The sequence below is a fragment of the Pararge aegeria genome, chromosome Z (assembly GCF_905163445.1).
Source record: "Pararge aegeria chromosome Z, ilParAegt1.1, whole genome shotgun sequence".
Taxonomy (NCBI): domain Eukaryota; kingdom Metazoa; phylum Arthropoda; class Insecta; order Lepidoptera; family Nymphalidae; genus Pararge; species Pararge aegeria.
This window is the reverse complement of record NC_053208.1, coordinates 19777613-19802324: the sequence shown is the minus strand read 5'-3', so window position 1 is coordinate 19802324 and position 24712 is coordinate 19777613. Positions and strand designations below refer to the sequence as shown.

At 36.5% G+C, this 24712-nt stretch overlaps 1 protein-coding gene across 4 annotated transcripts in view; it reads left to right on the top strand.

Moving 5' to 3' along the window:
• Nucleotides 1–24712, top strand: part of LOC120636262 (kalirin) — a 167141-nt gene that overhangs the window by 36744 nt on the left and 105685 nt on the right. For all 4 annotated transcript variants that reach the window (XM_039907654.1, XM_039907652.1, XM_039907653.1 and 1 more), the window contains exons 15-29: nucleotides 2279–2438; nucleotides 4451–4582; nucleotides 5022–5226; nucleotides 5568–5796; nucleotides 6403–6697; nucleotides 8435–8635; nucleotides 10442–10707; nucleotides 11751–11918; nucleotides 13039–13165; nucleotides 14371–14582; nucleotides 16362–16494; nucleotides 19610–19870; nucleotides 20892–21053; nucleotides 21893–21975; nucleotides 22531–22615. In XM_039907654.1, coding sequence (XP_039763588.1) covers nucleotides 2279–2438; nucleotides 4451–4582; nucleotides 5022–5226; nucleotides 5568–5796; nucleotides 6403–6697; nucleotides 8435–8635; nucleotides 10442–10707; nucleotides 11751–11918; nucleotides 13039–13165; nucleotides 14371–14582; nucleotides 16362–16494; nucleotides 19610–19870; nucleotides 20892–21053; nucleotides 21893–21975; nucleotides 22531–22615 — 2719 coding nt within the window. The remainder of the gene's footprint in view (nucleotides 1–2278; nucleotides 2439–4450; nucleotides 4583–5021; nucleotides 5227–5567; nucleotides 5797–6402; nucleotides 6698–8434; nucleotides 8636–10441; nucleotides 10708–11750; nucleotides 11919–13038; nucleotides 13166–14370; nucleotides 14583–16361; nucleotides 16495–19609; nucleotides 19871–20891; nucleotides 21054–21892; nucleotides 21976–22530; nucleotides 22616–24712) is intronic.

Sequence of the window (24712 nt, the reverse complement as noted above, 5' to 3'; positions counted from 1 at the left end):
TGTTTTTCAGTGTCTGGGTGTTTATATATATTTTCTAAGTATTTTATATAATTCATAAAAATATTCATGAGGCATCTTAGTACCCATAACACAAGCTACACTTACTATGGGGCTAGATGGCGATGTGTGTATTGTCGTAGTATATTTATTTATTTATTTATTTTTACTATCCCTTGTCAATATAAACTTTGTGATAATAGTTAGCTATCAAAATTATATTTTTAATCCCCATTCAAATTTAATCTGGAAGTCCAAACATTACTTAAGAAGCTTAAATTTAAAAATATGACGCATAGAACAATCAAGGAATAACTCGATTTCTGCTATCCTTACGTTAACACCAAGCTTAATATCAAACGATGGATGTTCTTGGCTGGTATTTGTAGTAATATATAAATTACGTTCGTTTGCTTGACTTTTGATCTATTGAGGTGTGTCTACCAATGTTGTTATTTTCGGGGTTGCTACTTTAGAATCCTAGGACCCAATAGTTAATCGGTCTTCGAAACTATGAGGCTCGTATCTTTGCAGGTTATCATAACTTAACTCTTAATATTAGTAACTGTCTATACATAAATCTGTTTATACATTGACTCTGTAACTCACTGTTCTGTGTGTAAAGTCTAAACACTACATTCCCATTTTATTAGAAATGTCTGTATCAAGCTGTGGGATATTAATAGGCTCAGGATGTTGATGATGTCTGTTTATAGTTTTCAATAAATATGTCCCGACGTTTTACCTTTTGAAGTAAAAAATTACGCTCGCTTATACGCAGAAACATGTCTGACGAGTTGAGCTTGCTTTTTATTGAATGATTCACAGCGGCACACATTAAAACTCAATACTTTCCGCTTAAAGAGTTTCGTGTTTTACTTAGTTAAAGAACGCTTAATAAACAAATTATCGTAGTTCCAAAAAAAACACAACAATAACAAAACAATACAGTCACTTTTGAAACCTACAATCATACAAAACAATCATTGTAATACTAGTATGATAGAGTTCATTGGCATCACTAATTGAAATAGCGTTCAGGTTCGTTTATAATTGAAGGTCTATCAATCGAAGAAACTTATTTTGTCACAGGTTGCAAGGCCTATCTTACAAATTACAATGGCGGGATATTGCGAACTTGTACCATCCGTTTGCGACACGAGCGACTTCCCTTTTAAAGAGTTGTTATTCCATTGGTCATGAAAGTTGCTCCGGGATATGCACTGTGTACTTGTCTTGGTATGGTGTGTTAAAAGAGTTAATAGACTATATTTGCGTCCTTATTTTATTGGAACAATGAATATTAGAGGTTATGAGACTCTGGACATAAGAAATTCCACTTCAAGTTATACCTTGCTGCAGTCTAAGATGGTAGCGGGTTAACCTGTTAGGGGTATGATTGATAGCTTTAGTTAACCCATACTGCATTATATCAGAATTCTATAGAGGTTGGCGGCGCGTCTTTGTCGGTACAGTTGTATCTAGCCTAGGCCGAAATCTCTCACCACACAAAGCATGTGGATGTGTTTAAGTAATTCATATATTTTAATAATTTTCTCTCTTTCTGGAGAATCTAGCTTTTTATCAACCATTTTTATTTATAAACCGTTTGTTTTGCCTCCTGGAAGCACCGCGTAAGAGATCTCTAACCTACCGTAACATAACAGTAGTTTCATCGGCAGTCTAGGTCAATGATGTATCCTAATACATAAAAATGGGTAATTTGATAAATAAATTTTCAATTTTAAATAAATAATTATATTTCCAGCGTAAAATTTAAATTAAAACGATATCGAAGTTAACGAACTCTTTCATGGCAAAACTGATGAAATGATCATTTTTGTATAAAATGCTCAAGTATCATCGGCGTTCGCACAGGCACAAGTCACCGGTGCAGTGTTTGCGATGGAGGTTTGTATGTAAAACATTACGACATTTTACATCTATATTTGTATCTAGTACGGTATATCATTATTTAGTGTGTATTTAATGCAGTTGATGTGGCGTGTAATGGCAAGGCATGGGCAAATAAGGCAGCTTACCAATAGTGGCGACACTTCAATTGCATACTAACTTGGTTACTTAATGTATTTAAAAAAAAACTAGTTTGTTCAAAACAATATTTTTGTTAACAAACTTCCAATGACCAACGTGTACACACACATAATATGGTATTTGCTCTACGAGTAGACCGGGCAAGACAAAATTCAGAATATCCACTTGTAAGCTGGCTAAATAAATTAAATTTGTATCAACATATTTGTATACATTGTGGTAATAGGTCATCCGGAGAAACGGAGGCAGCAAGTACAACGGCGGTGGAGTCGACGTTAGAGCGGTTGCGTGGGACTCGGAGTGCGCTCGAAGAACTTTGGTCGGACCGAGAGCGACGGCTCGAACTCACCCTGCAACTCCGCCATTTTGAAAGGGATGCGCTTGAGGTAAAGAAATCGCGAACATAAAGTTCACAGTAAACATCCAGTGTAAAACAGTTGTTACAAAACTCGTTATTCTTGTGTTGGTCACTACCTACGGATCATGCAGTCCTGGCCGTGACCAAAAATGTTTGTTTAATGTATTGAGTTTTTATTTTTCAGTACCAGACAAATCGGAATTAAGTCTTCCTTATCTCTTTTTCTCGACCCATAACAGTGCTTGTAATTACAGCAGCGTGGTTGCCAGTGTAATTAAAAGCAGATTAGGCTTAACACTTTACCTTAGGTTGATGGATAAATGGTAGCACTTTGTTAGACGTGTTCGTCGCATGCCCTGCGAAGTGTAGCTCTATTTAAAGGCGATGGTTTTCCACTAACCATCAGGTAGGGCATGTGCTTGGTCCGTCAATTATTTAATTAAAAAGAAACACTCCTCCAGTGCAGGTTGGCCGGCTTTAGATTAAGTACAATAATCAGGACCGACAGCTTAATGTACTCTTCACAGAATGTGGGTGGATTGGCTAACTCCAGGTTCTTTAGATTGCCTAACTAACCTAACCTAAGCTAACAATGTTTCGCCCGATCAAGGAATCGAAACCAGGACTTCGTTCTTTGTATTTAAACCTAACCTAACCTAATACTAAAACAATTAAGCAATTATGAGTGAGGTAAGAGTGGCTGTCATATAATAAAATTTTGAAGTATGGCGTTTTGTAATATTTCCATTAATTTTGATATAGCTTTTGCATACGTTCGTTCCATGTTCAGCTTCGTTCATGAATAAAAAGACTAGCTTTAACATAAATCTATGCCTATGAAAGCAATTTTTGCAGGTTCTTTAATCAACATTCCGTAGCGTTAAAACGACACCCAGGTCAATGTAAACAAAATGCAGTTTATGTTGCATATCAATTTTCAATACACTTTCAAAAGTTTAAACTTGATATTTAATCTGACGATGTTTATTTATCCGATTTATTAACCAACTTCAAAAAAGAGTAGGTTTTTTTAATGGACTGTATGTGTCTATTTATTTTGTTTATAATTTTTTCTCCGTCAATGAAGACCAGTTTTAGAGTGCATTAGAGGCAGATAAATATTATTTTTTTAAGTTTGTTTTTCAGTAGTTTTTTTACAGTGGAAATCTTGTGGAAATTGATAACGCTACCGTAACGGCAGTTATGTTTACGCTTTACTTGTTTTAAACAATTAAATTCCAAATTTATTACGTTGCGCATGTTCGCTGCTGATATGAATATTCGCATTTCAATATCTCAGTGGATTGTGAATGTTACTTTGAGATCAACATCATAATCATCTTGACCACAAGACGTCCACCGGTGATATTATACTAATATATAAAGCTGTAGGGTTTTTTGTTTACTTGAAAGCGATGATCTCAGGAACTACGGGTCTGATTTGGTAGATTCATTCAGTGTTGGATAGGATTTATTGAGGCTATAGTCCAGCTAAGAACAACATTAGCATCATGAAGAATGTTTCAGATTCGGGGTTTTTTTTGCCTTTAGAGAGCTCCCGTAAACGGTTAAAATCATGTACTTCATAGTTGATTCCCATTAAAAGTTCTAAAGTTCTAAAAAAAAAGTCCGCGACAACATGTTTATCTTTTAAAGGTGACTTATACACAGATTAAGTCGAGAGGGACCGCTAGTAGGACATAATAAGAATTACATGTGCCGTTAATATACTGGTCAAATCGAAATAAATTGACAGAACTGTATATAGTTATTATTTAAAAGTATGCAAAGTTTAATAATTATTTTGACCAATAAAATTGAACAATAAAAACAGTAAAAATACTAATTGATTTAGTAGTATACCTTTGTCCTAATTCAGCACTTTTATCACCATCAGGACAAAGCCTGAATAAGAATTACATTGCTGAATTGTTTCTCTCTGTTATTGAACCTAGGACCTCGTTATCCGTAGTCAAATACTGCAACCGGCCAGAGGCAAATAAAAGATAATTGTGATTATGGCTAATTTTATTTTGCAAGGTATCATCACGGCTCGAATTATGGGGTGATGAACTACAACGTACAGAGCCACCGCGCGACCCTCAACAAGCGGAACAAGCCCTCGCTGCTCATAATGAGAGCGTGGCTAGGATGCAGCATGCCACTTTCCAGGTGATTATTTTCTTCACGTACATACACCACTCCATGTAACAGGTGGTTGACTAACCTAAAATCGACTAGCAAATCTTGACGACTTGAGAGATTTGACTTAGGTCACAATTGACATGCTGCCAGAGACCTTGATACCAAGTATTCGTTTTGGTGTTTAGATCGGAGGCACTTGTAAATTACTTTCTGTTTCCAATAATATCTCTGCGCCAAATTTTAGCAAGTTCAATTCAGCGGCGTAGCTGTGAAAAAGTTATATTATCAACATTTAAACTTCTTTTAAACATGATATAGAATATAAAGTTTTTTGTCTTCTTCTCCTTCTTTCATTTATTATATGCGTTCAGAAAAGAACCGTAATATCTCAAGCATCGATTTAACTTCAGACAAAGATATTATTTTGTAATCGTAAAGTGTAAAAAAAGATTATTTTCATTAAAAGGTGGTACAACAAGGTCAAGAATTGGCGGCGGCAATTGCGGAAGCCTCCGATGTCATGGCTTCAAGTGCGGACAGTTCGGAGGGTGCACCAACGGACGCGCAGGCTCGTGTGCAGCTATTACTCGAATTCTTACACGACAGACAATTGGATTTGGAGGAATTAGCCGAAGAGAGACGCGCACGTTTCGAACAGTGCGTTCAGCTCGGTAAGGACTCTAAAACTTTTAAACTTATAGATTTGTTAATAGTGAGTTGACATCTGAAAGAAGTGAGTAGTCGAAGAAAGACTTGTGGTGGACCAAGTGTTTGATGAGGGCAAGAAGACGGAAGAAGAATTATATAATTATTTGTAATTATGTTGTAGAAATGAAACTGCTTTTCCGGAGTTTATTGAGAAAGCATCTATAATACAAGAAGTTTAAATTCTTAAGTTTTTTCAATCAGAACTTTTAATTTTTTTTTAACTAAATACCATAATTTTATGGCAAAAAGTGGTCTTCATATCCTCTTATATAATCTTTTAATTACTTATTACTTAAATGAACAGGCCAGTTCCAAAAGGATGCAGCACAAGTGGTCAGTTGGATTAGAAATGGTGAAGCTATGTTATCCGCCTCGTTCTCAATCCCGGGAACATTGCCCGAGGCAGAGCAGCTAAAGCGAGAGCACGACCAGTTTCAAGTAGCGGTGGAGAAGACACACGCGAGCGCCGTGCAAGTTAAATACAGAGCAGATGCTCTACGTGCCGCTAACCATTATGATCCCCATACCATAAGGTAAGCGAAAGTTTTTTGTTGACCTTGCTTGACGGAGATTTTGCAATATAGGTCATTTGTGTTATAAGGAAAACCTCCCAATTATTTATATATTAATATTTAAACACAACGATTGTTATATATCTTATGTATTATATCTTAGATAACATATATATGTTATCTAAGATTTCTTTTATATTAAGTGTGCAGGCTTAATAGCGCTTAAGTGCAATCAAAGCTTAAGGTGGATTGGGCTTGCCTAGAATATGCCCTTTCACTGTAGAACAGAGAAAACGTAAGGATCCATGCGGTGCGGTTTAGTAATTAGGGGGAAAAACACTTTGTGCGTTTCGATGGATTATCAATTACATTGAAATATATAAACCTGTAATGTTGAATGGCTCGATGATATTAAAGGTAAAGCCGAAACTAAGTCGAATAATTCCAGAAGTCACTCTGAAATATAGAGTCCTTGTGTAGAGAGGACGAATCCGTGAGACGTCGACGATTAGAATATAAGCGTTAGTGAGATGCAAAAAAATATTTCATGCGATACTCTTCCTGCTTATTAGTCTTCGCTCTTCCAGCTTTCTTAAATTATGTTTGAAAACACTTTCGATCTTACAGAGAAATATCGGAGGAAGTGACCGAAAGGTGGCAACGACTAGTAACATGCGCGGAAGAACGCCACAAATTGGTGACGGCATCCCTCAATTTCTACAAGACCGCAGAGCAGGTGTGCTCGGTTCTTGATTCCCTGGAGAGGGAGTACCGGCGCGACGAGGACTGGTGTGGATCTACGACCGCACTTGTCAACGCCGCGTCAGCATCAGTATCGGTTGCATCCTCCACTTCAAATATATATGCTTCTTCATCTGCTGACTCCGATGAGCATACGCAGAATTTGGATAAAGCATCTCAGGTACGGGCAAATAACACGGTATAAACTTTAGAATTAAATGAAAAAAATCAGTTAGGATCGGTCTTCTAAAAAAACTAGTTTTACAGATCTGTACTAAATTATAACACGCCTGATGTTATGATAATAAGAGTTCATTTATGTACTTACTACTTAGTAAATACTAAAAATCACTTCTAAGTCGTCAAATAATTTCATTATTTATGTAACAGTCTTCCATTAGTAGAAAAATGTACAGTTTTATTATATAGCAGATCAGAATTTGGCTGAAATGGTATTTATAATGAAAGCGTCGCTTATAGAAAACGCAGCGCGCACTAATGCCATAATTACTTCTGCCATCAGAGCCCTAGCCCATTGTTTATGCCATATAACTATGGACTGGAAAATAATGAATGGAGGAAAAACACGGATTAAGGCTTGTTCTCATTTGAACAATAGGATCTATATTTATAGAAATTACTCTAAATGCTCTATCAAAGGTATTTAACCATGATATCATTGGTTTTAAGTATGTATACATTGTCTGAAATCCTTCGAAAGGGGAATGGGGCGCTTACTATCAAATTATCAACCTCATTAAAATACTAGTAAATCACTTAGCGGGTGATGAAAAGAGCTCTGTCCGGAGTTACACTGCGCGATAAAATCAGAAAGACCCAGATCAACCAGAGCTCTTCGACATAGTTAAAAAGCTGAAGTTACCTAAACATTAGGTTTCCTACTTGTAAACAATAAAAATAGAAAAACACCCTCAGTATGTGGAGGGACATACGAAATCAAGCGAGCCGCAGAGAGCTGTTTAGTGCAAGCAGAACAAGATCGTGGAATTTTGAAATCTTCTCAAAAGGGTTTTTTTGACTGTGGTTGATTAGTATGTTATGTAAATCAATTAACATTAAAATGTTGAAAGAGCACACATGAGCTCGGAGGTTCGGAGATTAAATAGACTTGCGTTTTGAGACTGAATGTTCTAAAATATGATTTGAAACCATTACTATTGTTCTTTGCTATAAATATTTAAATCGACATTCTGTTACCGGGGCTGACGCAGGGATTTTTTGTTTATGAAATATGATAAGAGATATTGTTTTATTCATCACATCGAATGTCCGTCACTATATCGCCAGTCTAAATCTTTCAATGCTGCCATAAAGCCGCGGAGTTTTGTTTTCCTTGCCGATTTTAGTTCCTATTCTGAAGAGAAATTGCAGTTTTATTTTTTGTATACAATCAGTGCTAATTATTGAAATGTACGTACACTGTGATAAGTCGACTTAGAACGAAATCGTAAAAAAGTGCTTTCTAGCAATATTAAAATGTTGAAATTACCAACGATATAGTTACTAAAGCAGTGACAAAAAGGCTAATAGGAAAGCAACTTAACAATCTTTTTTAGATGAAGTGCGGGTATGTTATGGTATAAAATAACGACGCGTCAGGCATTCTAAAAGATGATATATTCATTATCTGGGTTTAACGGGAGAAGCATTATTTCATGATAAGAATTTTACGCTTATATGGTTAAACTGCTTCGTTTGGTATAATGGTTAGCAGCTTGGACTACGGACAACGAGGTGCATTTCTCGATTCCTGGATCGAGTCCAAAAAGTTGTAAGAAGCTATAAATTTTCTGTTAACAAATTCTCGGTACTAGTCGGGAAATAGAAATAAATAAAGAGGATGCCTGTGTATGATAATAATGTTGGGTTAGAAATTAATAATAAATTTTCTTATCAGGTTGCTGCTTTAATAGTGAAGCACGGCGAACAGAAGGAGGCTTTCCTGAAAGCGTGTACGCTCGCTCGTCGCACCGCTGAAACGTTCCTCAAGTACGCTGCACGCTCAGCGCAAGTACACGGTCAGACGGCCGCAGCTAGCAAGGCGCATCATGAACAAACGCGAGCAATTTTAGACACGCTGCTCGCACAAGAGAACAAGGTGCGTTGAGTCAATACAGACAGGAGGTGGGAGGCTTCGACCGTGTCTCATTACCGACAGAGACATGCCGCAAAGCGACATCGTTGCAGAAAGCTAAATTTTCTGCAATTATCACGCAGAGAAGCCGATTAGGGGAATAGGTTGATGAGTTTCTTGAACCAGTGGTACAGTGACCACTAAAAGACCTTAATTGAAAAGCACACCAGTCATGTAAATTTATCAAATACAGCTACGTAATAATTCATGATAAAGTGTGATTTTTAACAAACTGACGTTTTAATAATTAAATTTAAATTAACAGAGGTATATTTATATATACCTATGATGGCATTTAGTAGTTTATTGAAAAATATTAATAATAAAATTGGTTAGCTATGTGTACCACTAGTTTATGTTGGCTTCTGATGTTATTAAGTTATTCTGTTTGTGTCTTGAGAAGACGTGTTTGTAATGGTATCGTACCAGATGCCGTGGGAATAAGATGTAATGTTTTTTTTGCGAAACTTAAAAGTTGCTACGTAAGTTTCTCCCTGTTAAAATGGGAATAGAAAAGAAAAAAAAAAAAAAAGTATTTATAAGAACCTTTGAAAGTATCGTATAAGCACAATGATTTCTCAGCCATTAATAGCTGTTTCATATTGTATGTAGAAATAATTCTAAGTAAAAAAATGTATGTGATTCTCGATACAATTGTGATTTTTTGAAAAAAAAAAGAAGGGAAATTTGGACTACACCGCTATTACAATTATATAATTCTATTTATAAACTATCTAGTCTTCCATTGTTTTCCGGGTATGTTATATAACAAATAGCCCTGAACCTACGAGATCCGATCTAACAGAATACATTATTCATGGTAGTATTCACTGCACTGCAAATACATCAAATGCAAACAACATTGAAATGTGATATCGATCGGGCATTGTTTGTTTACCTATTCAGACAATTAGGATTGTCACGCAAAAATATTTATGATATAAATTCTTTACCGCTCTGTGTTAACGCTACAACTATTGGCGAGAACAAATGTTTAGTGATCGTTGTGTGGTTTCGGAGTTAGCTCGTTACTAGTTCGGATTTATGAAATAAAATTAGAGACAATGGCGTTTATTTTTTTAATGGTAATACTGGTGATGAGGCCGGCGCGGCGGTTACGCTCCGCGAAACATTAAACACTCCAAACCGTGATGCTAACGAGTATAATCATGATGTTGTTGCAACCAGTAAATATATTTCCTATTTTATTCAATAATTTACTTTTAAATTTAACACATTTCATGAAAAATAATTAACTCTATTAGTGGTGTGCTGTTTTAATATTTAATAAATACTGAAGTGATTTTTGACAAGGTGCAAAACATTTTTGTGTTTAATAGAAACGATACGGACGAAATAAGGAATAAATTTTCAAGATATGCAATTTATGCCGAAATATAAAGCGATTCCTGTTTGCTGTTTATATGTACTCTATTTTCATGGTTGAAACATGAAGTATGTAAATTGTTTGACTCTACCAACGGCTTATAGTTTACTTAGTATATTATATTCATCACACGACACACGTCCATCCTTACTCACATTATAAATGTGTTTGTTTCTTCCGTCAACATATTATAAATTTGTTCCTTTCTTCACGCCCTAACTGAGTAACCAATCAACTGAAAGGACGGCAGTTACATGGGCTACTAAATGATTATGGGACTGGTAAAAGACCGTAATGAACGGAAACGAAGTACGCGGGTAATAGCTCGGTTATATTAATTTGAATTATTGCTGCTATCAAGAATGTGGGATTGCTCTCTACAGGTACTAGAGCACTGGACGGTACGCAAGAAGCGCTTAGAGCAGTGCCAGCAGTTTGCTCTATTCGAGCGATCTGCTCGCGCCGCTGTTGAGTGGATTCGTGAAACGCAAGAGCGGTGCGGCGCAGCGGCAGCGGCCGCAGCCGGCGGGGTGGCGCGGGAGTCGAGAGAACGCGTGCGTCTGCTCGCGCAACTAGCGGACGGACTCGTGGAAAAGGGTCACCCACATGCTGTGCAGATCAAGGAATGGGTGGCGGCAGTTGATGCAAGGTATGTTGAATTCTCAATTAAATTAGAAATCGTGTTCCACTTTAATTAAGATGACACTGGTATGGGAAGTGCGCAGTGATGCGTTCGAACGCACATTGGTGCGTTCCTCCGAGCGAGGAAGATCTTCCTCCGAGCTGGTGTTGTGTTTTTAGGGGTCGAGGTCCAACTGTTAATCTTTGCCCCTCATTTGTTAATACTTCGATAGTGCGATGTAAGATCTTGTGGCGCCATCTAGTTAGGTAACGTGCAATCCGCAAATTCAGTTGGAAGATTATCCACCTACACTGTGACCCTTTTATACAGAAATAACATATAAACATTATAACTGTACTTTATATGATGATTCTGCATCCTTGTTTACTAGAGGAAGAAAGGTTTTTACAAGTTTACAAATCTTTAAGTGCTGATCATGAATGGAAGATGTTGATAAGATTGTGAGAAGAAAAAAAACCAAGTTGATAGTGCTTTTTGTGTCAGAGCTCGTTAGAGGAAGTATTATTTTTGGCGCAAAGTAGCATTTTCGCTATGTTTTTTTGTTGCCGGTGTAATTACTGGCATAATTACTGGCACATAAGGCTTAGTATCAACACCTCAGGTGGATGGAGTCAGGGCGGTACGTTGCAGGACGTTTTTTTTGTGTGCCCCGCAAGTGGTGCTCAGTTTATAGGCGATGGTTTTCCACTTACGAGTACCAATTTATTGGTCCGTCAGTTATTGTTATATATATACTTTGTGGCTTTTGTCCTTTATTGGCCTATTACCACATTCACAAAAAGATATGGAGCAGTCAAATTCTTAAGCCCAGGCTGCATCGAATTAAAGTTAATACAACTGTAAATGCTACTTTAATAAAAAAAAAATAACTAATGTTGTAAATCGTAGAGTTGTTAGCTATGTAAAGATGGATGATTTGGTATCAATCTCGCCTTAGTTAATGATGTTTCATGTTTCGATACAGGTACTTATACAAGTATCGAAGAGGTTGAAACACAATATCAATTTCGTAAACTGACCTTTAAATGTAATATTTCTATTTTGTCTAGATATGCAGAGTTCAGCGGTTCTATGGAAGGCGGTGAAAGTGAGGCGGAAAGTGACTCCGGCGTCGCCGTGTCGCTCAGTTCAGTACAGACTAGCGAAGCGGAGCCGCGCGTGGAGGTCCCACCCGCCGCGCACGCTGACGAAAAGCGACGCAGTGCCCGACGCAAAGAGTGCGTACCATCCTTGCGTTTGATACTAATGTTATAATTGTGAAAGTGTCTGTTTGTTTGATACCTTTGTTTGGCTCGACTGTTTAAACTAGTGATGGACCGAAAACTCGTTTATTACACTGCATACTCGGAAGTTTTTTAATTAGTCGTACTCGGCATTTAAACCGAGTTATTCGGCTGCGCACATAGAAACGCGATAGAATGGTACTGGAAATTATACAAGACTACCAGTTTTCCTTTTTGATTAATTGCCATAAAAGTAACTTATTAGACAAAATAGGACAAAAACCACTGCACACCACTGTTGAAACCTCTATATGAGATTTACTAAACTGGATAAAAGACACTTGCGACCCGTATATGACACGTACTAAATTTGTATAAACGACACCTGCTTCATGTTTACAAGACAAACTAAAGTTGCATAAAAGACACACGCGATCTGTATACGAGATGTACGAAACTTGCATAAAAGACACCTGCGACCTTTGTACGATACGTACTAAACTTGTATAAACTACACTTACTTCCTGTACACGAAACGTACTAAACTTGCATAAAAGACACTTGCGACCTAATACGAGATGTATAAACTTGTATAAGCGGCATTTGCTTCCTGTTTACGAGACGTGCTAAACTTGCATAAGAGATACTTGCGACCTGTGTACAAGACGTACTAAACTTGCATAAAAGACCCTTGCGACCTGTATATGTATATGAGATTTCTAAACTTGCATAAAAGACACTTGCGACGTGGATACGGGACTTACTAAACTTGCCACTTGTCACTTGTCACTTGACTTGAATACTCGGTTTAGCGACAATGTACTCGGTACGGTCTTGAAAGTTTCCTCACTATGTTTTCCTTTACCGTTGAAGCAAGTTATATTTTAATAGCTTAATCCCAGAGATTGGCGTCGTATAATATTTATCCCAGAAAAGCTGCGGTTAACATTTAGCCGCGGGATTAAAAACAAAAGCATTAGTTTGTGCATGGTTAGACCGCTAGGGTTCGAGTTATTTCCAAGATCGTAGAAGCGTTGGTCATTAGATGAAATTATTCCTTGTAACATGCAATGCATTCTTTTGGACATAAATTAAAGAAAATGCATTCTTACAGATTCATAATGGCGGAGTTGCTTCAGACGGAGCGCGCATACGTTAAAGATCTGGAGACCTGTATCACATGCTACTTGCGTGAGATGCGTACGGATCCCGCTGCTGTGCCCTCAGCACTTCAAGGAAAGGTGGGTGATCTCCTGGGCGGGCTGATAAAAGCTTTAAATCATGTACATTATGTTATATTATAAACGTGAAAGATTTTGAGGAAGTATGGATATTTGTGTCTCTTTCATAAAAAATCTTCTAAACGGATTTGTGTAAAATTTTTAATGGAGGTATAGTGTACCCTGGAGTAATACATTTTATTCACGATTAGTTAAAACTTGAACTTTACGTCAGTGAGCTTCACTAAAGCTAGTCCGTCATAAAAGTTAATTTCTTCTGTTAGAAGATTTTTGGCTTTTCTTCAGAGTTACTGAGATAGCTTAGGGTTGTGAAACAAAGGGGCCAAGTGCGAGATTTTCTACGTCAACGTTTACTTATTCATTTGCTTGAAATTAATCTACGATTTATATGGTATAAAAAGAGCGCTGTCTGTCATAACTGTTTCTAAGTATTGTTACTAGGTGGCGCTCTTTGTACTATGAGTTGGTACTCTGAAGAACGATTGACTTTGGGGTCTCAAGGTGCTGGAAATACAAACTCGCACCGAAAAGCGCAGCTTATACATGTTAAAAAGACTTCTAGCTGCATAAGTGTCAGTCGAATATCACTAATTAGCGACTAAATTTGCTAATACAGATAAATTAAATGAGATTATTTCTTGGTTCGTTTCCGACTGTACCGAAACGGCACAAGACCGTAGTATTTGAAATTCCCTACAAAATACCTATTTTACCATCATTAACTGACATGATGATGATGATTTTTCTCGGAATTCCACCAAATAATGTAGCAACTCGCACCTGGTGGTCTAGCACGGGCCACCAGGTGCGAGTTGCTTGCAGTGGGAATTCAGACTCCTAATTTTGGATCTGAAAATGACGATGTTAAACACTTGAAATAGGCAACAAAAATACAATGCACGTACGTACCTTCCTTGGACACTCGTTGATCTTCTACCAGATAAAGGGACTTTTAGATAAAATACGATAAGTTTTGCGATTCGTTCACGCGCGACGCATTTTTGCAACGGTAGATTTTTTGAAGTTGAGAAGATCGCCAAAATGAGTTGTTTTGAATGACCTAATTTACGATACGATTGACTAGAAATACCATAGACAAATTGATCGTTAAATAAAATTGGAAATCCCTGGATTCCGGCACCAAATATTTCAAAAGTTAACTTTGATAAGATGGAATTTCATTTGATTTATGTTCATTCTCTTAGGAGGAGTTAATATTCGGCAACATTGAAGAGATACACCGATTCCACGAACGCGTATTCCTACGCGAACTGGACAAGTATGAGACTATGCCGGAGGATGTCGGTCATTGTTTCGTGACCTGGGCGCGCGAGTTCGATATGTACGTCTCATATTGCCGAAACAAACCTGACAGCAATGCAGCCGTCGTGCAAAATGCAGGGGATTATTTTGACAGGTGAAATAGTGATAGAATTTAATTATCTTTGCGCTCGCATCTAAGGCACACTTTAAATTTGTCTGACAAGATGTGTGTAGCATTTAAATAGTATTAATACAAAGTCACTCCCGCTGTTTGTAAAGCGGCGAGCGCAACATTCAAAACCAGGACGGCAGGACCCGAATGAAGCCAGGACGGGTCGCTAGTAATATAATAATAATTATAATATAATCCTCTATTCAGATTAAAATTTCAAACTAATCATATCTGCTCGTCTAACGACAAAAGCCTCTTCCAACTTTTCCATTCTTGTCGGTTTCAGGCTTTCCTTGACAAGATGTAAGAACTTTCGCAACTATGAGTAAAAATAACTTTTTATATTAAAATTAAATTTCAATTTTTTATATTATAACTTCAATATAATGCCAATTGAATTATAGTTTTAGGCTTAACTGTGATGCCGTGATTTCTAATATTACTCGTAATAAAAAGGACAAATATCTTTGAGTTGCGATTTAAGTATACCTGTTTACTTAAAGGCCAAATCTGAAGTCGAGAATAGTTTCCAACTTTATTGGAAATGCATTGATAAACTTTTAGCGTTTATGAATAACGAGTCTGATCGCCGCGGGCCCTTGCCTGGAAGACAATAATATTTAGTTTTTATTTGCTTAAGATAAAAAATATAATACCTATTCTTTGTTTTGGAAAGGATAACTAATTTCTCTTTATTGGATTGAAGCAGGCGTTACTTTGCGGAAATCCATGATATATTATGAAAATAAAGCTTAATTTGCTATAGTCCGCGAAAAGCAGGAGAATCTGTATGGTGTAATTTATAATTTCTTCAATCCTTGTACTCCACACCAAACAGATCTTCGGCAATGTACCCTCTACGCACGTTTCGCTCCGAAAACTCGACTATAGCAAATACAGCTTTATTTTCATATTAAACTATTCACTTTATATGTTAGTGCTTGAATCATTGGTTTTCGAATGTTGATCACTTGTGCCACTAGTCATAGGGAAGTACCCTGTAGGTTTCTTTAACTAGCGAGTGGTTTTATTTATCACGAAAAGCATGTATCTATTATTCTGGTTAGCTAAAGCTTCTTAATTAATCGTAAGAGTTTATAACTATAGACTCTTACGATTGAACTCAGTATTTGTGTAAATTTGTGGTTACTCACGTACGTATAGACAGACAGACATTAGAGTTATCTCATAAGGGACTTGTTTTTCGTGGCAAAGCTGAAAATAATTTTTTTTTAGCTTACTTTGAAAAATTTAATCGAATAAAGCATAGTGTGGTAGAAAACGCCGCAGCACCGCACTATTTAACACGGTATTTTAATTTTACAGAATTTATAATTATAAAAATATTCTTAAACGTATAGTAGACAAAACTTTTTTTTTTGTTACAAAATAATAACAGAAGACATTCTGTATTATTATGTAACAAAAAAAAAATTGTACACATTAACTTGCTGAAAGCAAAAGTCGCCGTCGTATGCTATACATAATATATAATAGTTTGACGTAAATAGCTTTTCCTTTCAATCTGTTTTTCTCGTTGTGATGCGCAACTTTATTTATTAAGATGAGTCATACTGACATATATTCCCCAGTGGCCACGTGTTAAGATTTACAGACAAAACTGACCGGAATAAATGGCATTTTACAAGCCGTATTTTGGCTTATCAGGGGAAGTTCGATTAGTTTGGTATTATCTAAAGCTTTTTGTTGCATTGTTTACTATTGTTACACGTTCTTTACTAATTAGGCGTTATTCAACAGGGTACAACGTAAAAAGAAACTGGAGCATCCTTTGGCAGCGTATCTTATAAAACCGGTGCAAAGGATAACGAAATATCAACTATTGTTAAAGGACCTACAAGCGTGCTGCGCAGAAGGGCAAGGAGAAATCAAGGTAAAATATGATCAAGACTACTTCCAAGTTATATGTGTTCAGTCTAAAATTTAGTTTCCAATTTGCTTAGTATGGACGTGCTTGTATAACCATGTTGCGTCTCTTAGGCTATACAAATTACGACATGTCAGGTATATGAATGTAATATGTAAAACAAATAAAACTAAGAAGATATGATTTAAAAAGACAAATGAATGTCCTTTCCGACTATCTTAAAGATGTGCTCGCTCAGTTTAACGTCCAAGGTTATTTGGAAATGGTGTTAAAAAACATCTTCATTATCGTTGCAGAACAGAACCTAAGTTTTAGGAAGTTAGATCCTCATACGATTAAGATAAGGAAGAGCAGCAGATGCAAAAGTGCTTGTTTCCATATACTCCAATCTCCTCGATACCTCTTTATCTACGAACCGTCATCCTTCTGTTTACAATCACAGTTAAATCGTATTTCTGATTCATATTAAATTTTTATCACATCATATTTACAAAGAAACGTATATCAAAACTTCAGTAGAACTTAAAAGAACTATATACCCTGTCTATAATACTCCTGCTTAAATTCAGGTTGTATAATAATTAAATAGTACGGTTTAACAGTATCTGCGTCACTTTATCATTTTGCAATTCACCTTCAGTGATAAGACGTCGCGATTAGATAAAGGTGGCCCCTGTCATGAATTCCCCAATAGCCGTATTATCTGAAGCAAAGATGTGTATGTGTTAAATTGTCTTGATATATAAATATATCGGTATAAAGCTACTATTTATTTGGCTGTGTTGATTTAAAATAAATATCAAGATAGGAGTAAACTCCTGGTGAGTGGCTAGATAGGCCATAAAGTACATTAAGTTTAAATAAAATAAAATATATTGCATAGTATTTAGGTATTGTTATGAAATGAATGATATGGCATATATCACAAAGAGAGTATGTTTGGAAAATCTGCTAAATGGAATAGTTTATGAAAAGTCGATATCCATAATCTATACCGGATCAGACCGATTTATAGACTTAAAAACCTGTGAATTTTAGGACTGGTCCGGTTTATATATTTTTTAAATGATCGTTTTCTGTGTACTATTTTGGTCTCAAACATTTATCGTATCAGCTGTTATATTAACGGTTTTGATGAAAAGGTCAAGAAAATATTTAGTACCATTTTAAACTTTATTTTTATGATTCATACTCATTACGCCTATGTATTCATAGTAGTAGGCTATCGATACGATATTCACGATCGACTTATTCGTTTGCTCATGGTCTAGTTTTTAATTATAAACGTTTTTTTAATAAATATGAGAATTATATACTAATACGAGGACGAGATAATTATCTTCCTAATTCTATATTTAGTGAAATTGCGATAACAAACCAACCATGAGGCACCTACGCCTCAGATTGCTGTATACAGGACGTCGTTATAAATAAGAAATAATAGAATTAATCCCGGGAATTTTCTATATTTAATTTTGTTAGGTATATCTTGAGAACCTTTTGTGAGTTAAACGTCACTCCTTATCTATTGTAGCAACGGGAATGAAATTATGACTAAAATTACTAATAGAAATACACGGAACCGTGTGATTGAGACGTATTGTGTATGGGGAATTCTTTGAATAGAGGAATTTTTTGAAGTTTTTTTTGCATCTTGGTCGCGTTCTCTTCCAAAAACACGCCTGCACTTAGTCTTGTCTTTAGAAGTGCATATTGATTGGAACTTAATCCCTCAAACTGTTTAACTTGTTAAATGTATTCAAAGCATATGTTACTCAGATTTTAATAAATCGCTACTTTGCGACAAGGATTACATAACTAAAATAAGCCTAAATCAAATTTTTGCCACATTTTGGACATTTGTGGAAGACTTAACAGAAAATGTCAATGTTTTTTTACGTTTAGTCTAGTATTTGAAAATAATATTTGAAAAATGCTCTCCTGTAAAATTTAAAATTTGCAACCATTGTCGCAAACAAGCGAAATGTTAGTAGTAACTTAGATAATAAATTATTCAGTAGTTACCGCACGGTACATTTTTTTTCCTTAAATTTTTCCTTTAATTAAGTCCTGTAACATATTTGGGCATAATTGCTTCATAACAAGCTTTTGGTCAGTATAACGTTGTCTAAGCACGAGATGCGGTATAATGCTATTAATTTGCCGACGCCCACAATGTTCGTGGCACGCTCAATCCAATTTGCTTGTTCACCACGAAATCAATGGTGCAAACTTGACTCAATATACACCTGAGTACGTATTTACCTTCCACATCGGTTGGTGACTTATCAACATCCTTAACGAGCTTCAGTATTTTGGAATGACATTAAACCATTACGCATTATCGGCTCGAGCAGTTGTTTCTCTTTTATACTTGCTTGCAGTAAACGTGATGTTTGAAATGAAATAAACTAGTTCACTGTTTGTTGTAAATTAACGATTAGTGTTCACCAATATTTTCCTCATGATTCATTTTAATGTATCACAGACGTCCTGTGTTCATAGTAAGTGCAATATTCCGTGTAGATGTAAATGTTTTTAGTTAAAAGAAGGCATGTTATGGTTTGTGGATTCGAGAATTGTGTAATTTTGATAATGTTGAAGTATTTAAATAATTATCGCACTAACAAGATTGGACCTACATCGAACGATGAACTTGTATGTATATTGTTTCTATATCACATTGCTTCGACTGTGGAAGTTATTCATACCGCTATTTATAAAATAATGAGTATATTTAGGTGCGTAAATTATGTACCCTCAGTAAATATGTAGGGAAATAATTTTATTTAGGTAATAAATTCGATTACAATAAAAAAGCGATGGCACTTTATCTACTAAGGTATTGTAATCATACCCCATCATTTCCTTTTACTAGTAACGCCATGTAATCATATTCTATAACATCCGTGATCTTTTATTGGTGACGCTGTCAGGTACCACCTGAAAACTGAAACTAAGTTCATATATTTGTGTTATTTCTAAACGTCTTTAAATGGTCACCTAGTAAATATGAATCAAAATGCTACGTAAAAGTCAATTATACCCGGCTGTAGAAGGACGATTTTAATAAGGTTAGAAGTTAACGTAGCAAATATTCATCTTAAACTTATATTCACAGGACGGTTTGGAAGTTATGCTGTCAGTACCGAAGAAGGCGAATGACGCAATGCACCTATCTAACTTGGAAGGCTGTGATGTTCCAATTGACAGTCTAGGGGAAGTGGTGCTCCAGGACTCATTCCAAGTATGGGACCTTCGGCAGATTATCAAGAAATGTCGAGAGAGAAGAGTTTTCCTCTTTGATCTGCATCTACTCCTTGCAAAAGAGGTCAAGGATACGCATGGGAAAGCAAAATACATTTATAAGACTAAATTCATGGTGAGTATTGTATAAATATACACAAACATTCATACATTTCACAAAGCAACGAAGCGATAAATTGTATTTTTATTGTTAGTTTGAGAGTTAGGCTACTCTTTATCCCGAATTCATGAAAGTATTTTTTGATAGGTTCAATAATGAAAGATGAAAACGAAATTCTGTTATTACATCTTTATAATATTTGTTATTCAGGTACCTTCTCTGTTTATATGGTCTTTAGATACACAGACCATTGAATCCCAAAATTAACCAGCATATTTTAACATTATAAATGAGTTAACGAAATTGAGCTCTTTCATTTCCCCTTCTTTTACGCAACAAATGAGAACATTTTTGGGGAAGTTAGAAAATAACTTGTCAAAATGTTTATCTTACCAAATTTTTATGCTGATATACTAAACACGGCCGGGAGTCATATATTATTCTTTCAATCTTAACTGCTTAGCATCTAATTTTTTAAGGTTCCACGCGACTTCATCCGCATTCAATTTGTAATAAGTAAATTTGTTCTTTTTTCTTTGTTGTTCTACTTTCATCCTTTAATCCACCGCGTCGCATCCATTGCTAGCATGATGTTGAATAGCAAAATCTTTTTGATGAATTGGCCTATAAAATTCAAAAATATTTTACGTTAAGTGGAAAAGAACAAAAATGAAGCTATAGCACGGGCGGATGATGCGATGCGGTGTACATTGTGTAAAATCGTGAACGAATATGTAGAGACTTATTAAAATTTCATTGTCTATGTTATGAGTAAGAATCCATACCATGTTAGCATTACTAAGTCAATGCAAAAAAGTGTTTGTTTGTTTACTAGTTTGATACCTACTCCACTGCAGCTAAACCGATCTTAGCGGAAACTTTCGCAGATTTAGCCTGCATCTCAAGGGCATAGGATACTATTTATACAGAGAAATTTTACGATTCCCGAAGCATTTTTAAAAAACCAAAATGCGAGCGTGGCCATACGCTATGCTGTACATAAAACAGGTATTATAATGCGTTTGATTGTTTGCAGACCTCAGAGTTGGGTGTGACAGAGCACATAGAGGGTGACGAGTGCAAGTTCTCGGTTTGGACGGGTCGGGAACCCATGGCTAGCGACTGCCGCATCGTATTGAAGGCGCCTTCACTAGATGTCAAACAAACATGGGTGCGTCGCCTCAGGGAAGTCATACAGGTAATATTTTATTAATGTTGCCTTTCAGATTTTGCTTTTCAGACATCTATTTATATTGATGCCATGACGTCAGAATTTGCGCATCATGCGGTTACTATTTCAAAGTCATCGCACTTATGGTTCACCAGCGGACTTGTCCGCTTGCAACTTATGATAAATCTGCGAAATTTGTGAAATACAAGCTTACATTCTATGGCCCATCGGGTAGCATCACCTACCCGTTGCACGACTCGTGTAGGGTTGATATGTGAACGTTTGAATCGAGCTATGCTTGTAGTGTGTCTATAAGATTCCTGCATCCGTTGTTCAGTAAGAGTTTACAGCCCATCAGAATCGTCGAATTCTTATCTGTTTCTTTAGCGGACACGTTCTCAGAGCTGTGGCATTTACATTATTTTAAATAGATTGTTAAACCTCAGTAGGGATGGTCATACAGAGGTTCAACCTAGCCGGCTAGACAGTAGTTCTCTCCTTTTCTTTATACTGTGTGTTTTATATGTGGTTCATTATCTTTGTTAATATTATAAATGTAAAGGTGTGTTTGTATGTTTTTTTGATTGTTTGTTTGTTCATCTGTCGCACGCTAACTAAGCAATCAATCAACTTAATGTTCAACATAGAGTCAGTTGAAAGTCAAGAGAATAAAAAGACAGGAGGCTTCTTTTTATCCCAGAAAAACAGAGTAAACAAGGTATTTGTAAAAAACCTAATACCGCGGGTTACAACTAATATGCCAATAAAGTATATTAATGCTGTCCAAAACCGCTAAAATAAAGTATGATGATGATGAAGTTTTTAATTTTGCGTAGGTATCTATATTCTGTAATATTTTTTGTCAGGAAACGTACTTCAGCGGGGCTCTACAGCAGCCGCCTCGAAGTCCAGCGCGTGCCCGCCCTGCTAGTTCACAGCGGTCAAGCCGGTAACTTTTTTTTTAATATTTTTGTACCGATATTATACAACGTGTAACCGATGTACGAAATCATGTTGAAAGATGCATAAGTATATTCCATAAGGAACCACCCTGTAAAAACATTAAAGAGCATATCGTTATCGTAAGCATATCTATTTTTCCATACAAACTAGAATGTTTTGCATTCTAAGTATTTATGACAAAGACCAACACACGCGTATGTGACATAAAATTTTTTTAAAGAGTTTGACGCGTGGTCATTCGTCGCATACCATTGGCAGAAAATATTGAAAAATCGTCTTCATAGTAAAAAGTTCTTAAACTGTAATCTCATTTGAATCTGTGTTTACACATATTATTTAGTTAGCTCACGCGGATTAATGATTACGGTAGCCATTTGTCTTCTAGCTTGCTTTGCAAATAACGTTGCATAATTAGCTTTGTCCAGAGGTAAATAAAAAGGCAATATAGAATTGTTACTTTTAGCCTTTCCATGTTCCAAACACAATTTTCCAAATAGTCTAAACTGATCATAAGAAACTTAACATATATATTTTGTTACAGAGATTTCGAAGACACGGACACAGATAATCTCGATCGTAACTCTCTTGCATCGTTTGGTAGTGGCAACACCACCGACTCTGATAAGGTGAGTGCTATTCAATATGTTTTGGTTTTATCCAGAGATTTAAAGTGATTTAAGATTTAAGAATTAAGAAGTAAATTGTTTTGTTCCTTGAAACTATAGAATAATGGTTTTTTCGTCAAGAGTTTCGTTGGTTTATTTTAAGACTTCTTACTAACGTGTGTTGATTTATAGAATCAGTATAATCAGCCATGTGTGAGTAGCATTGGCATGTGCTACATACATGCGTAAAAGCAGTGAATACCCCACTCTCAGGGCCTTTCAGGGTTTTCATATAGGCACAAATTAAGATTCAGAGAATAAAAATAAACGATAAGTAAAAATATATGACAGCGCCATCTTATTAAAAACAGACACACTTCTATGTAGATATGTCAATGCTTGCTCGCATTCTAGGAGTAGTTTTCGAGTATTTCACTCTGTATAGTCAAAGTAAAATTGACCTAATACTACACGTTTTAGTGTAGTAAATGCTGTACTCCTGATTTTGTTTTACGAACGTTTGGTCAAAATCCCAAGCTAAAGAATTTTAGGCAAATTTTAGATTTAAAGCCATATAAATAGGATACTTTTAATCCTTTACTTTTTGCTTTTTTTCTTCTTTTGATTTGGCTAAAGATCCTAGAGCCAAATTGACCCGACCGATGATATCCCGGACGTCAGACTATACGAGATTATTTTGGCTCACAATCAACTCAAGAACAGTAATGCGCCGGGTGATGAAGGAATCACAGCAGAACTGAAAGCGTGTGTAAAAACGATACTTGAAGTCCTCCAGCGGTTGTTTTATTCCTTTATTCACCAAGGTACAACGCCAGAGGCATGGCACATTGGTGGTTCTGTTCTTCAAAAAAGGTCACAATACCTTGCTCAAGAACTACAGACCCATCTCGGTACTGAGCCATGTCTACAAGTTGTTCTCGAGAGTCATTACGAATAGTCTCGCTAATAGGTTCTACGACTTTCAGCCTCCCGAACATGCATGTTTCCCAAAGGGCTTTAGTACTAAAGACCACATACATAGGCTGCGGCAGGTTATACAGATACAACTTAGCGTTCGTGGATTATGAGAAAGCCGGTATTCGGTAGAAATTTGGGCTGTGTTAAGGTCGACAGGCGACAGGGAGATTTTTTCTCCCCGAAGCTGTTTACCGCTGCATTGGAGGACGTCTTTAAGCTTCTGGATTGGAACGGGTTTCGGTTCATCACTCAATTTCGGTTTGTCGACTATGGTCATAGTAGCAGAGACTCTGGGAGACCTTAATACGATGCTCAATGACCTCAGCAGTCTCTCAACAGTCGAGCCTATCGAGCCGATCGAGTATGAACATGATCACGACGAAAATTATGTCTTAGGTTCATGTTCCGCACTCTAAGTTGTAGACTAAATACAGCCAAATCCAACTCGAATGGGCATGGTCGGGAAACTTCGAGACATCTTTTCGTCCAAAATCTCATAGTGCGTGTTGCCAGTGAAAGTTGGGAGTGTCTCTACGTGATAAGATCAGGAATGAGGCGATCCGTATAAGAACCAGAGTTACCGACATCGCAAAGCTGTCTTGTCGTAGTATATTTATTTTTTAAAGCTGAAGTGGAAATGGGCGGGGCACGGAGTACTGATGGACGTTGGGGTTCCAAGGTGCTGAAATGGCGACCTCGCACAGGTAAACGCAGCGTTGGGGTTGGTCGGCCCCAAACGAGGTGGACAGACGACATGAAACGAGTCGCTGGAAACAAGCGGAGCAGGGCCGTGGGTTTTGGAACTCCCTAAAAATACCTATTTAGCGATGGTCTTCAATCGGTTGAAGTGATGATTATGATGACTTTTTACTTCGATGCTCAAGTATTTCTAATATTTCTATATTCGAAAACGAACCATTCAAAATCTTCTACCAAGCCTACTGAATTAATAAATTCCGCCTTTTACAATTTGTTGGCAACACCATCACTAGTCTTTCTCGCACGTCCAAGCCGTTAGCAATAAGAGAATAAAATAAATCAAAAAGTCTGTATCCAAAATACACAGCAGAAAGAGTATTTTTAATTGTGACAGTTGTTAAGTGTCTTTTAACCTTATTTTATCGTGAAAGATAGTAATTG